The 14,598-nt window shown below is 38.2% G+C and overlaps 1 protein-coding gene across 1 annotated transcript in view; it reads right to left on the bottom strand.

Annotated features, from left to right (window-relative positions):
* The window catches only part of LOC108682491 (2-acylglycerol O-acyltransferase 1), a 30,717-nt gene that overhangs the window by 10,551 nt on the left and 5,568 nt on the right, over positions 1-14,598 (bottom strand). The window contains exons 4-5 of the mRNA XM_018171659.2: positions 6,514-6,694; positions 516-600 (exon numbers count right to left, since the gene is read on the bottom strand). Of these exons, the coding sequence (XP_018027148.1) occupies positions 516-600; positions 6,514-6,694 (266 nt within the window). The remainder of the gene's footprint in view (positions 1-515; positions 601-6,513; positions 6,695-14,598) is intronic.

Genomic DNA, 14,598 nt, shown 5'->3' with positions numbered 1-14,598 from the left:
GTGATCAGAACTTGCTGTAGCTAATAGATAGAACTCCGAAATATATAGCAATACGGAGAATTCCTTCGTGTTGGAGTATTATACTTCCCATAATGCAGCAGAACTAAGTTAAATTAACATGCAGAACACCCCTGAACAAAGGAATAACTCACTCAGAACTCATCGGAACAAAGGAATAACTCACTCAGAATTCACCGGAACAAAGGAATAACTCACTCAGAACTCATCGGAACAAAGTAATAACTCACTCAGAACTCACCTGAACCAAGGAATAACTCACTCAGAACTCCCCAGAACAAAGGAATAACTCACTCAGAACTCCCCAGAACAAAGGAATAACTCACTCAGAACTCCCTTGAAAAAAGGAATAACTCACTCAGAACTCACCTGTCCAAAGGAATAACTCACTCAGAACTCACCGGAAAAAAGGAATAACTCACTCAGAACTCACCTGTCCAAAGGAATAACTCACTCAGAACTCACCGGAACAAAGGAATAACTCACTCAGAACTCACCGGAACACAAGAAGAACTCGCGGTAGAACGGCATGAGGAAGAGAACCTCGAGGGTGAGGAGGTATGGGGTCAAGCCGGGGAATGTCTGAAACAATGATGTCGGTATCATCCATAGGGTATTTCACAATGACATCATCCACACGTATTCACAATGACATCATCCACACGTATTCACAATGATATCATCCACACGTATTCACAATGATATCATCCACATGTATTCACAATGACATCATCCACATGTATTCACAATGACTATCCACACGTATTCACAATGATGTCATCCACACGTATTCACAATGATATCATCCACACGTATTCACAATGATATCATCCACACGTATTCACAATGTTATCATTCAAAGCTAACATTAGCTCAAAGTGATCTATAAACATGGCGTCGGTTGACAATTTAGAAGTTGTTAGAATATACCCCTTAATTGCCCTCATTTTGTCCTTTAATTCAGTCGCTAGTTACTCACAAAACACGCAAATTATTATTTATTTTCATTTATTGTCTGATCTTAAACAATATTGGTTGTAGTTTCTCATGGTGGTTGAAAACACTGGTAACTAAAGTAATATTTTTAGGAATCATGATATAATTTAGATTACTCAGAGCAATATGATCACGTTTACTTTATTGGGAGCTTCCAATCTCTTAACGAACAAGCGTTCCCCGACACATAGCACGTCATCGTTCCTCACCAAATGATCCAATAAACCAACAATTTACTAAACTAAAGATTTTCAATAAATAAATAATTGAAAGTAAGCATAGTTAATCGAAAAAATCAATAGAAACGCATAACAACAAACCTAACTCCCTAATAACCTAATCCTTGGCCCTAACCGTGCGTTTCAATCCATTTCCAATTTAATCCACAAGTGCAAAAATCGAGAACTTCCTCCAAGGCAAGATCGCGAGATACAATAATAAATATGTATAATGCTGGAGGTCGAATATAATGTATAATGAAGGTGATGAACACTGCGAATGCTAAATCAAAATCCTAAACCAAATAGGGTAACATGGGGCAGCGAGCCCACTGCGGGTCACGGGCCCATAGCGGGTTTCTCGCTAAGTATGGCAGATATTGGTCCGTGTTCTCTACCGTTTTACAAAATAGTGTTTCATTAAAAATTGAATAACTCTATAGGCGTCTAATTCACATCATACATTCCTCATTAGTTGCACCTTTAAACAAAACAAAGAACCACCTCGTATCAATTAAAACTTCATCAAAAATTTAGTTTAAAAAAAGTGGGGGCGCGCTGCCCCACGTTGCCCTATATTGCAACTTAAAAATTATAATTACAAAAATTAAAACTATTTCCTCTATAACTTCAATCTTCAAATTTAAGGTTCCTCATTCAATCAAATTTCCCATGGACACAACAATTAATATTAAATAGAAATCTAACAACATATTACTAGAAAAAAAAATTAATTCAGAAAAAAGTGCGGAAAGCATCCCTGAAGCGGATGCTTAATGAAGCGCCTTGAAAGGCCCTCACGGCAGCCACCAAAATAATATTAATTTGCGATAACTTCCCCCCGATTTGCTCTAAGGAGCTCTTATTTTCGTGCCCTCGACGATACGATCTCCACCGAGGGGCGCGAGGGTCAGTGAAAAGTGAGGGGAGTGGGGAAATTAATTGTAAAAGTAGGTGAGAAAAATGAGCTGGTTAAATAAATGGGTGCACGAGCAGGGCGATAAACGTTAATACTAGGAACTAACTCTTAATATAATAATAAAAATCACAGTTAAAATACTACGTGGTCAGCAGGAATGTCAAAAATTCCGATCAAAACCTGAAATTGCGTTTCTTTTCATTTTCTGAAATCCAGGAGAACGATTATAAGCACAAATCACGTCCAAAATCTTTATGCAATCTAACTCACAATTATTACTTCTTATAACATGCGAGATTGTGATAACAACTGAAAATCTCAAATGGAATTAGATGTAAGTTAGCTTGAGGCCATTCGATTCTGATGCAGAAATCGCTGACTCGGCGCCGCCATATTGGACTCTTCCAGAGGCTGGCGGCAACATCGAATTTCGTTTTCTTCTTCACTTGCAAATCGTAGCGCATTTCTGATGGCCACCTACAAATATTTACTAGGCCACTGATGACATGCCTTCAAATTACAGTTATATTATTTTATTCAAAAAAATACTTAATACATAAAAATGTTTAATTTTAACGTTCTCATGACACTTCTACCTATTTCTAACGTTCACATGACACTTATTAGTAATGCCTTGATAATAATTGTTCACATGACACTTATACTTTATGCTAACGTTCAGATGACATTTTTATATAGTGCTGGCGTATGCATGACACTTCTACGTAATGTAAACGTTCACATTAAATGTATATTCAGAACACGACTCTGCAGTAAATGATACTCAATGCGGTCACGTGAACCCAGAACTGTCACATGGCACACTAATTATCAAGATGTATACAACATGCCAGTATACGAGGTTAGCATGGCGCTCATATAGCCACACGCCACGGCATGGTCGGCATGGCGCTCATATAGCAACACGCCACGGCATGGCGCTCATATAGCCACACGCCACGGCATGGCGCTCATATAGCCACACGCCACGGCATGGTGCTCATATAGCCACACGCCACGGCGTGGTGCTCATATAGCCACACGCCACGGCATGACGCTCATATAGACACATGCCACGGCATGGCGCTCATATATAGCCACACACCACGGCATGGCGCTCACATAGCCACACGCCACGGCGTGGTGCTCATATAGCCACACGCCACGGCGTGGTGCTCACATAGCCACACACCACGGCATGGCGCTCATATAGCCACACGCCACGGCATGGCGCTCACATAGCCACACGCCACGGCATTTCAAACCCAGACTGTCGTCTGCACAGCATCATGGCTAGAGAACTGTCGCGTGTATGATCACTTCTTCCTAGTCTTCTACGATCTGCTTCTTAATAACATTTTCTGGGGCACTTTTTGTACGACTCACTCGAGTGCCCACTCTTGAGAGCCCACTTCGTGACTGCCATGCTAATGGTTAGTGTGTTTTACACGAGGGTTGATTCCACGATAACTAGTGTTCGCAATGACTGAATAGAACAATTGTGGTTTAATTTTACACTATTATAATCATCATTGTATATATGGTGGGTGGCCAGGTCAGACGATGTGACGCCAGTTTTAGAGGCAAAAGAGAAAAATAAATTGGTATGGGCTTATTTGAAGATGCTTGCATTTTTTAACTAAAACCGCACGGCTTTAAGGAGAATCGTGGCTTGTATATACTTGTGGTGGCATACCCGATGAGAAGCGCTTCTACAACCCTAACTCTTGCTTCCCTAACTCTTGCTTCCCTAACTCTTGCTTCCCTAACTCTTGCTTCCCTAACTCTTGCTTCCCTAACTCTTGCTTCCCTAACTCCTGCTTCCCTAACTCTTGCTTTCCTAACTCTTGCTTCCCTAACTCTTGCTGCATGACTAGCGATGGAATCCCGATCCAACTCTTGCCCTCTGAGTATCGTTAGATTTCAAAGGGCAAGATTAGATTTCTCTTGCTCCATGCAATTCTCGGAAATTAATAGATTGCACCAAAACTATTTGATTCCAATTCAGTAGGTGGAATTTCATTTGAAAACGATCTTTCGAACACCGACAGTAAGAGAAAAAAATATAATTTTGATTTCTTGCATATTGAATGCTAAAATTCAAGCACTGAAATTATAGTTCATTGTATAAATTCAAGTAGAAGCTGCAAAATTTTTTTCAGGCACTACTACGTAAATAAAACGACGAAAATTAAATTTCACGAGACATGAATTATGAGAATTTTGACATTTTAAATACCCCTTTTAATATTAAATGAAAAGTTACAAAGACAATGTACGAGTGTAGTCTACTCAAGTTAAATAGTGATTCCCAACATCCGAGAAACTCTACGGCCGCCGCACGCCTCGCTACGCAGCATGGCTGGGCAAATAGACGGCCGTTTGACGTCGCCAAACTCAGAGCGACTGTTGAAAGGTTTAAACACAGGGATGGACCCTATCGCATGGAAAAATTCAGGGTTTTTTGAGGTTTTTGATAGGTTAAATTTGAAATTTCTTTCTGACTTAGTAAATATGCAGAATTTGAATTTGGAGAATGATCTATTATGATAAACTTATGTGATTACCGCAAGTGATCTTTTTACGTTCTCATTCATGTCTTTTATGGTACCCTGACTATTGCATTATCTTAACACATTCATATTTCATAAAAATTTAGTAAATTTATCTTGTATAGTGTATTATAAATTCAGTAATTAAAGTGAAAATGGAGGTAACGAAATATTGTTCATTATTATTGATCTGATAGATATTTAATTAACACTAATATTCTTATTAAATTGTATGATAACAATATTAATTCTGAGGCGCTTCTTGTTACAGCCTCTTCGAACCATTGATAATGTTAGGAACCTCATTCAAATTGTCAAATAATTAATCTAATCAATTTTTGACGAAATGTTCTTGACTTATATAAGTTTTCTCGTAATTAAACTTCTGCTCTATCCTTGAATTAAATTAAGTTGTACACGACGCCAAACTTTTTAAAGCTGACCGCTGAGCTATAGGCTTTCGTAATAAATATTTAATTGAGAGCTGACGGGAAAAATTAATCAAAATTAATCATGGATTATAATACAATGTTACAATTACGGTTTGGTAAATGTTTCAATTAAAATAATTTTTTAAAGAAATATATTTCATTTACGGGCAAATGAGCATGAATTGATAGAATAAGTCAAGAAAAAATTCCCATGCCTCATAAGGAGTACATATATAAATAGGTGGCACGTATGAAATGCATTCACATTCAAAACAACAGTTCAATATCAAATGAATGCTGTTGTGTTCATTGTGTTCAATGAAAAACTAGATAAATGGTTTTGAGGGTGATGCTCGTTGGTTCTGAGGGTGATGATCGCTGGTTCTGAGGGTGATGCTCGCTGGTTCTGAGGCTGTCTCTTATACACATCTAGATGTGTATAAGAGAGGTGATGATTGCAGGTTCTGAGGGTGATGCCCGCTGGTTCTGAGGGTGATGCCCGCTGGTTCTGAGGGTGATGATCGCTGGTTCTGAGGGTGATGCTCGCTGGTTCTGAGGGTGATGATTGCTGGTTCTGAGGGTGATGCTCGATGGTTCTGAGGGTGATGCTCGATGGTTCTGAGGGTGATGATTGCAGGTTCTGAGGGTGATGCCCGCTGGTTCTGAGGGTGATGCTCGATGGTTCTGAGGGTGATGATCGCTGGTTCTGAAGGTGATGCTCGATGGTTCTGAGTGTGATGATTGCAGGTTCTGAGGGTGATGCTCGCTGGTTCTGAGGGTGATGCTCAATGGTTCTGAGGGTGATGGTCGATGGTTCTGATGATGCTACTATCTTGTTTTGACAAAAAATACTAACGAGTGGATATGCTACTAATGATGTACCACCAGTACAAAGATGTCTTAGTCGCAGTTATAACTTCGTCACTACAGTATATTTAGTAAAAGAGGTACTAACTGACCGTCGTAAAAGTTATCCCAGTCACGAAGGTAATAGACGCTCGTCCTATGTGTAACTTCAGCCGCGAGAGTACAACCTCCGTGACAGAAGCATTTCGAGTCATGGAGTTATCAAAAGACCGTGAGAACCGTACCACCAATCATGATAGCACCATGCGTCCATCTCAATGGTACCAATAGTCAAGATAGTTCATCTCGTCCGTCCTAAAGGTACCACTAGTTATTATGATACCACTCGTCGTTCCAAAAGGTAGTAATACTCATAATGGTACCGCCCGTCCGTCCCTAAGGTTCCACTATAGTCATGATGGAATCATACACCTGGATCACAGATACCACTAGCTATGATGGTACCATCAATCCGCACCACCAGGATCACTATAGTAAGGAAGGTACCACTCATCAGCACGAGGTTGCCTCACCTTGGACCAGGAGACGCCGTCGGTGGCGAAGGTGCAGAAGGCCCCGGCGCTGAGGATGCCGTGGGGATGGTAGCACATGATGTAGTTGTGGTCGGGGTCCAGTTCGGTGGTCTTCACCAGGCGGATGGGGAAGAAATTCGCGTAGTGTTTCCACAAACCCCAGTTGCGCACCCAATTCCACCTGGGGAGGATTGATTGGGGGAATGGTTTTCGGGACATTGCAACTAAAACGAGTGTTCGCACGAATGTGCCAATAGCCCGAGACTTCAAATTTCTTAATTAACTGTAGTATTCTATGTACATGCTTTGTCGTCCAAAGCGTGTTTAAAATTTAATACTTGAAACATGTCTCTTCTTTTTCTGGAAATATAATTCGACGTTAATAATTTTGTCCCGAATTTTTTGCCAGATGGTCATGAGTCGTCTAAATGGCCAATATAGCAAGCGTGCTCTCCAGACCCACGAGAAGATATTTCTTCAGAAAAACCTGCCCCGTTGAAGGCTTCTCAAGCGTCCTTCAGGTCCCGCCGCCGTAATGGCTCCGGTCAAGAGGAGTCTCGATGTCCTGCCAAGTTTTTTGAGTCATCCTATTTTTCATTGTCAGGGTCAGCAATGTCCTTGCATCCAATACCTTTGCATCCAATGACTTAGCGTCCGATGGCCTAGCATCCAATGTCCTAGCATCCAATGACCTAGGATCTAAACGCCTGAGCCAAGTTTTCCTTCTAGATGGGAAGGACTCCTGTACAACTATTGAGGACTCAAATACTCGCCGTCTCCGGGCACTAAAAATATAAATGAAAATACAATAATGTCCCCAATAATGTTTTTATTGCCACTGAAATTTTCCGAATTCTCGAAATTGTTTTCCGAAAATGTAACTCAAAAGCGTAAAATGCGCACACAATTCTGGAATTAAGGTTTCATATGAACCTGCCTGCTATTGAGACGAAAATTTCGATGTTTTTATTATTTAGAATTCGCAATGCATGACTTTATTTATTCTCACTTTGAACGTAAAAATCATTGAGTATTATATTATTATTATCATTTACACTCGCTTATTCAAATTTATCGAAAGACTAAACTATTTAAATGAACCGCATTATTTAAAAAAGTTCACACACTTTCCACAATTGACTGCAAAAAGCTAGAGCTGTGAGCTGAAGAGACTTCGGTCAAGCGCTATAGAATCCTTTCAGGTTTTCCTTCAGAAGGAATTAATAGAAAAAGCCCACAGAGGCCTCTGAGCTCGGTCTATTTTAAGCGGCCTTTCGACAGACGCCTACATAAGAAAAAAACTTGAGATGCCCACGATGAAGATGAATGCCCTAAATCTGGAGGCCGCGATGAAAGAGTTCGGCTTGAGGGCAAAGAGCCTAACCTTATTCTACAGAAACGGTCATATCGCTTCCAAAAAAAAAGAAACCTTGTGTTGTTTAGATTGTTCGGTTCTCTTCAATCCATCTATACCAAAAAGGTTCAAGAGAGAATTTCAAGCCGAGAATTTCAACCATTTTTGTAAATATGCTAAATCCTATGCAATCGTGAGATAAAACCCTATTCAAATGAGTTCCGTCCCATTAAAAAGAAATTAAGGCCTGTCGATGGAAGAAGTTTAGCATTATTTCAAAAAATATTATCCCAATAGAATGGGTTAAGATTTAAGAAACAACCCAGCTATACCTGTCATAAGTTATTATTCGGGTCAATTTAAAAAAGAGACGTCAACTAACCAATGACACCAACCAGAAGCAAACTCCCCAACCTCAAGACATTGCCTGGCTACATAAAACAATAATTGTTACGGTGCAGGGTAACAGCAGAATACAGTGCAGGGTGAAAAGAGTAAAAAATATAACTCAGTACTCACTGTAAAGAGTGACAGAGAGCGCATTTTCTCGTCGACGAAAACTTGAGGTCACAGACGGACGGACAGACAAACAGACAGACGGACATTGCGAGCACAACATTGCATTTTTTCCATAAATGAGAAAATGCGCTAAAAAGAATAAAACAGCAAAGAAGGCACATATAGGCTTTCAAGGACCTTTTCGAAGGCTAAATGCTGCATGAGAATTATAGACGCTTACTGCCTTCAGTCCAGCAGCACGCTACGTATTGCTGCTTACGAGGCTACAAAAATATCTAACTATTTTTTACACATGTTTTCGATTGTATTTACGGGATAAAGTAAATAAAATTTTTTTACACAAATTGTATTACACAAATACAATTTTTGTAATACATTTATAATTTGTAATTTGTGTATTTACAATACACAAATTGTAATTGTAAATACAATTACACAAATTTTTTACACAAATACACTTTTATCCCGTGAATACAATCGTTTTTCCATTGTATTTGCGGGATAAAAGTTTCAGTCTTACGCCCACGTAAACCTTCTGCTGGAGGTTCAGTGGGGTTCAGAAATAAAATGATTTATAAGATTGTATTTTCTATATTATTCGATTGTATTTACGGGATAATAGTTTCAGCCGGCACTTCACAATGCATTTTTGCTAAATACTGACTCATTCAAATTGTTCAAGTACGCGAAAACTGATTATTTGCTGAAACTTTTCCCTCATGAGACCAGTACCCAAAGAGGCAAATTTATTGAAATTTTAGTGCCTTCGAATTTATTTAGTGGAGTTTTGCCAGCTTAGAAGTGCTCCGATTCGGTTTTGTATTTTCCATGCATGAAATCCATCACTTTTTCAATAAATACGCAAGTGAAGTCCACGATATGTTCTGGAGAGCGAGGCGAGGGGAGCATGGCTGGTATTAATTGCCGTCGTTGGCCCTCGACCGAGGGTAGCTTGTCCCTCACATTTCACTCCCCTTCAGTGAAAAAATACAACAGAAGTTTTGCTTACCGTTGTGGTAAACAAATGTCAATTTTTGACTTTCCTTCGATCGGTAAGGAATAAAATCAATATTTTGAAGGTGAACTAGGGGAGTGACATTACCGACATTCCCACTAGGCGATAATTGGCTTCAATAGATCAATTCAAACACTCAAACTTTGAGACAATCAATCTCTTTTATCGTCTTGCACTGCACCGTTTTTTAAATTAAGAGTAACGATTTGCAAAATATCTGCAACACAGTTGTCATATCCATAGCAAACACTGGTTTTGTAACGCACGCTAGCTTGGATTTCCATTGAGATAATGTCCTCACCTGAAGTAGAAATTATATAAAAGTTATTTTTCATTAAAGTACATTGTGATAGTAGGCTAATTCTTATCTCTGCCATTGCAAGGCATTCCCGATCCTTAAAGAGTTAATTGACAGAACATTCCCGATCCTGGTAGAGTTAATTGACAGAACATTCCCGATTCTGGTAGAGTTAATTGACAGAACATTCCCGATCCTGGTAGAGTTAATTGACTGAACATTCCCGATCCTGGCAGAGTTAATTGACTGAACATTCCCGATCCTGGTAGTTAATTGACTGAACATTCCCGATCCTGGTAGAGCTAATTGACTGAACATTCCCGATCCTGGTAGTTAATTGACCGAACATTCTCGATCCTGACGGAGCTAACATCGGAGTGCAGGATCAGGCCACCCCGCATCCTAGAATTGTGCAGGATTAGACCACACTGGATCCTAGTGGAGACCAGGATCAGCCACGGCCAGATCCTAGTGGAGATCAGGATTAGACCACTCCGGCTCCTAGAGTTGTGCAGGATTAGACCACTCCACTAGTGAAGTGCAGAAGCAGACCACGTCAGTCCCTGACAATGGACAGGGTTGACCATTTTAGTTTCCGTCTGTGCAGACAATTCCCGATTCCCGACGAAGTGCATCGGGAACTGCAGTGTCGGGACCAGCCACCGCGCTCTGGAATGCCAAGGCCGGACAAACTTCTGGTAATTGTATTGTCATTTTTGAACAGGACTCCTTGTTTGCCAGCGCTCTACGCAGGCCTCTTCTGCCAGGCCTATACGCTAGAGAATGGGAATCTCGGCAACGCTTGGAACGCTTGGAACGCTTCAGGAATGCCAAGCAGGCCGCAAAAACTCCTGGGAATGATGGTCTCTTGGATACAGAGGAACATTTTTTAGAAATTTCCGATAATCTTCGCAATTTTTCCGAAAAACTTAGGACCATAAAGTTAGCTTGGAAATTTCGCTCAGATGTAGGAACATGAACATCAAAAGTTGACATTTTGATGCTGGAGAAAATATATTGATGCTTACAAAAGTGCATTGATGCTGAACACAATTTATTGATGCTGAGCACAATTTATTGATGCTGAACACAATAAATTGATGCTGAGCACAATTTATTGATGCTGAGCACAATTTATTGATGCTGAGCACAATTTATTGATGCTGAGCACAATTTATTGATGCTGAGCACAATTTATTGATGCTGACCAATGTTTTTTGTTGATTACTTAGATTTTTGATGCTGACCTAAATTCGAATTTGACTATATTTTCGCCCCTGACGCACATGAATATTAGATGTTTTTAATTATACAAGAATATTTTTTAATTCATTATTCTGTTAAACTAATTAACATATTTTATTAAATTGATTATAATTAAATAACAAACCTGATTTACTAAAATAATTATAATGTATTAACTAACATAATTTCCAAAACTAATTATAGTTTATTAAACTAATTGTAATTTATCAAGTAACATAATTTATTAGCCTACCTAATTTAATAAATAAATTATAATTATCAACTATTTTAATTCATAAAAAAATTATAATGTCATAACTGACATAATTTTTTAAAGTATCATTATTTTTACATAATTTTAGTTACTAAATTAAAACGAGACAGTTTTGTTTTAATTTCTGTTCTCTGAACGGCCTTGCCTCTCCTACATAACTTTACTGCAATGTTCATGGAGCTCTGCAAGTTCCTTATCATATTAATTGTTATATTTGCATTATGCAAGTTCCTAATTATATTAATTGTTATATTTGTATTCTGCAAGTTACTAATTATATTAATTGTTATATTTGTATTCTGCAAGTTCCTAATTATATTAATTGTTATATTTGTATTCTGCAAGTTACTAATTATATTCACTAGCTTTATCATAAATACAATAAAATCAGCAGAATCAAGGGCTGATTTCCTAGAGGGTGGCCATTAATCAACATCTCTATTTGAATTATCAATTGAGGGCCAATCTATGCGCTGAAAATCATGTCAACAGTTATAATTAATGTGTTAATGTTACAAATGCATACATAGTTCGAGTTAACAATTCAGTAGACAAAATAATTGAGAAAAAGGTAGCATTGATTTCATTCATACCTATTGTATGGTGTATGTGAATATATTCTGTTCGAAATCCATGAGGTGTATGGATATGTTCAATCCAATATGTTCTGTTCTCAATCGTACGCTCATACAAGCTAGCGGTCAAACTACACGAGTCTTCCATAAATAATTTCTGAATATTCCCGTCGTGGGTTTTCAGTGCTCGCTTCAAAATCGCGAAAAGAGATTTCACAAGGAAAAAGAATGTCCTGCATATAAATGGAGTAAATGAAAAATCTAGTTATTAAACTAACGAGTGAAAAAATATCGAATATCTGATGCGCAGAGTGCGCAGTCTCACGAAGTATAAACTCAACAGAAAAATAATTATAGGAGTGAAAAACTTTCCTGGAAAGTGCAAAAGTTTTAGTGCAACTAAAACTTTCCTGGAAAGCCGAAAAACCGGCGCTAGTTAATAGTAGTTCTGCGCGAACAGCGAAAAACGGTTACAAAAAAGTTGTTGCGCTTTATAATTGCTATATAAAATTGCCCGTTGTTCAAAGGTAGTTCTTTCATTAGCTACAAATTTAGAAAATAAAACGAGCTCTCACGTCTTTTAACTATATGTAAACCCACCGAAAGAAATTTTATATTATTCGTAGAAAAATAAAAAAGTCACCTCAAAAACTAGCTTCTGATTCTGAGATTTAATTTCCCTTGTTTGGATTTACCAGCAAATCGGAAAAAATGTCCATGAAAAATAGACGAGAAAATTTCATCTCAAAATCAAGCTCGAAATTTTGGGCTTTCACTTCCCTTGCTTGGATTGCCTAAGAAAATACTTGACGTGAGTGTTGCCCTCAAGATTGCTTAGCGAAATTGCCCTCACGCCGACCTCGTTTGTTGCTCTGGAGGTTAAGTTGCGGTCGAGGGTTGCAGAGCAACCCCAGACGCCCACAATTGAACCCCAGAGCAACCCCAGACGCCCAGCAACCTCAAGACGCCCACAATTGAAGACGTTTGACCGTCGGAAAAACCACTAAACGCTATTGAATAGAAAAGACTAAAAAAACATTGATGTATATAATAGGTTTTCATTAGGAAATAGCGCAAAATTGCCTTGACACTTATCAACAATGTTCAATGTAAATAGATTGATGAACTTGCAATAGTTCATTCGCCCTCGGATCTTGACGATAGATAGTGAGGTGGCATATTTGTGATGAAAATGAGGTCTCATAATCTAGATGATGATGAATTCTCCGGGTTGTGATGATATTGAGACAACAAGATAGGGATGGGGAGGAAATCGTGGTTTTATAGAGATAATTAAGCCGAAGAATTATGATGATAGTGAAAAAATAAGATTTTTATGTTAAGAAACACATCTGGGTAATAGTGATGTTTTAATTTGGCATGGCTGAGTCATTCATTAGAAAAACAATATCATCATTAACTATACATAATGTAGCATATATCTTTTCATCATTCACCAAAATTTTCGCGTTATCCCAAGGCTGTTATCATTTACACCATCATTTTTCCAATACATCAAAAGTTAATTTTCAGTCAGTACCTGATATCTCTAAATTTGAATGAGCGCTGCCGAAATATACCGAAATATTCTTTATACAAAATAAACTTCAAATAACATTCCAAATATTCCATTTACCACGGAACATTTTAGATTCCAATCAAGCACAGCAGATCCCTCCATGTCTGCACTACAGTTAAATAAATAAACTTCTCCATGAATAAACACATTAAATAATATAGTATCATATATAAAATCTTGTTGAAGCAATACTTTTAGCTATGTAGTTCTTATTAAAACCATGGATTGGAGCAGCGGCTTTGCAGGATAAAGTTTGTGGTGAGGATTAAGCCATTTTTTGAGGGATTTAGAATTCCGTTGCAGCCTCTTGATTTTAATGGCTGTCAACGGAGCTGTAATACCGAGCTCGAAATTTATTCTTTGGTTTGGAATAGCAACTCGGCGAGTCAGAAAACCAGATTGCCAATTAGGATATAATTGGATGTCTATTAATAAATTGCCAATTAGTGTGAAATGTTTCGCAAGTTCACAGGTTGTCATTTAAAGGGCTTCCTTTTTTCTATCTATTACTTTGGAAACATATAAAATAGGAAATATATTTTGAAGTTATACATTCGTGCGGGTTGGTATAATATTTTTTCAAATACTAATAAGTCCACAAAAGTAGTTAGTCAATTTCTACGCTGATATCAATAATCTACTCCTTCAATTACGTCAGTTTGGAAGTAAGCCTAATGCTTGAAAAGTAAACGCAATAAATATAGTGAACCCTGTCGTCGCCCAGAAAAAGAATGGTTTATTTTGTGCGGAAAGTGAAATAGTTTTATACCCGCAGAACGAGCATTGAGCGGACGTAGCACTGATAACAGCACTGATATAAGAACTTTTGTCGGACCAAATTGGGCCAAGATGACCCACACTTGGGCAAAGAGTGCGTCACTTTATTGAAAGCGTCTCATATTTTTTTGATGCAGGTTTCATTGAAGACCAGAGAGTATTTCTTATTGACAATTTTCTTATTGTTTTTCTCTATTCGGCGAATTAAGCTCTTGATAGGAACTGAAAAGTCAAATATCAGGTTTCCAAGGGACATTTTATTATAATTTTAATTTTACGACGTTTCGAATGCAACTTCATTCATTATCAAGTACAGAGGACGAGTTTTGCAACAAGTGAATTTGAAATTTTGAAATGACATTAGTACAAACATAGAGTATTATGGATACAGATTGGAATCAAAGCTTGAATTACGAGAACAATTTTAACGTCCTGACAAATCCGGTAGT

The sequence above is a fragment of the Hyalella azteca genome, unplaced genomic scaffold (genome assembly GCF_000764305.2).
Source record: "Hyalella azteca isolate HAZT.00-mixed unplaced genomic scaffold, Hazt_2.0.2 contig8569, whole genome shotgun sequence".
In the NCBI taxonomy this organism is placed as follows: Eukaryota; Metazoa; Arthropoda; class Malacostraca; order Amphipoda; family Hyalellidae; genus Hyalella; species Hyalella azteca.
Note: the sequence above shows the minus strand (reverse complement) of the source record. Positions and strands in the feature narration are given on the sequence as shown.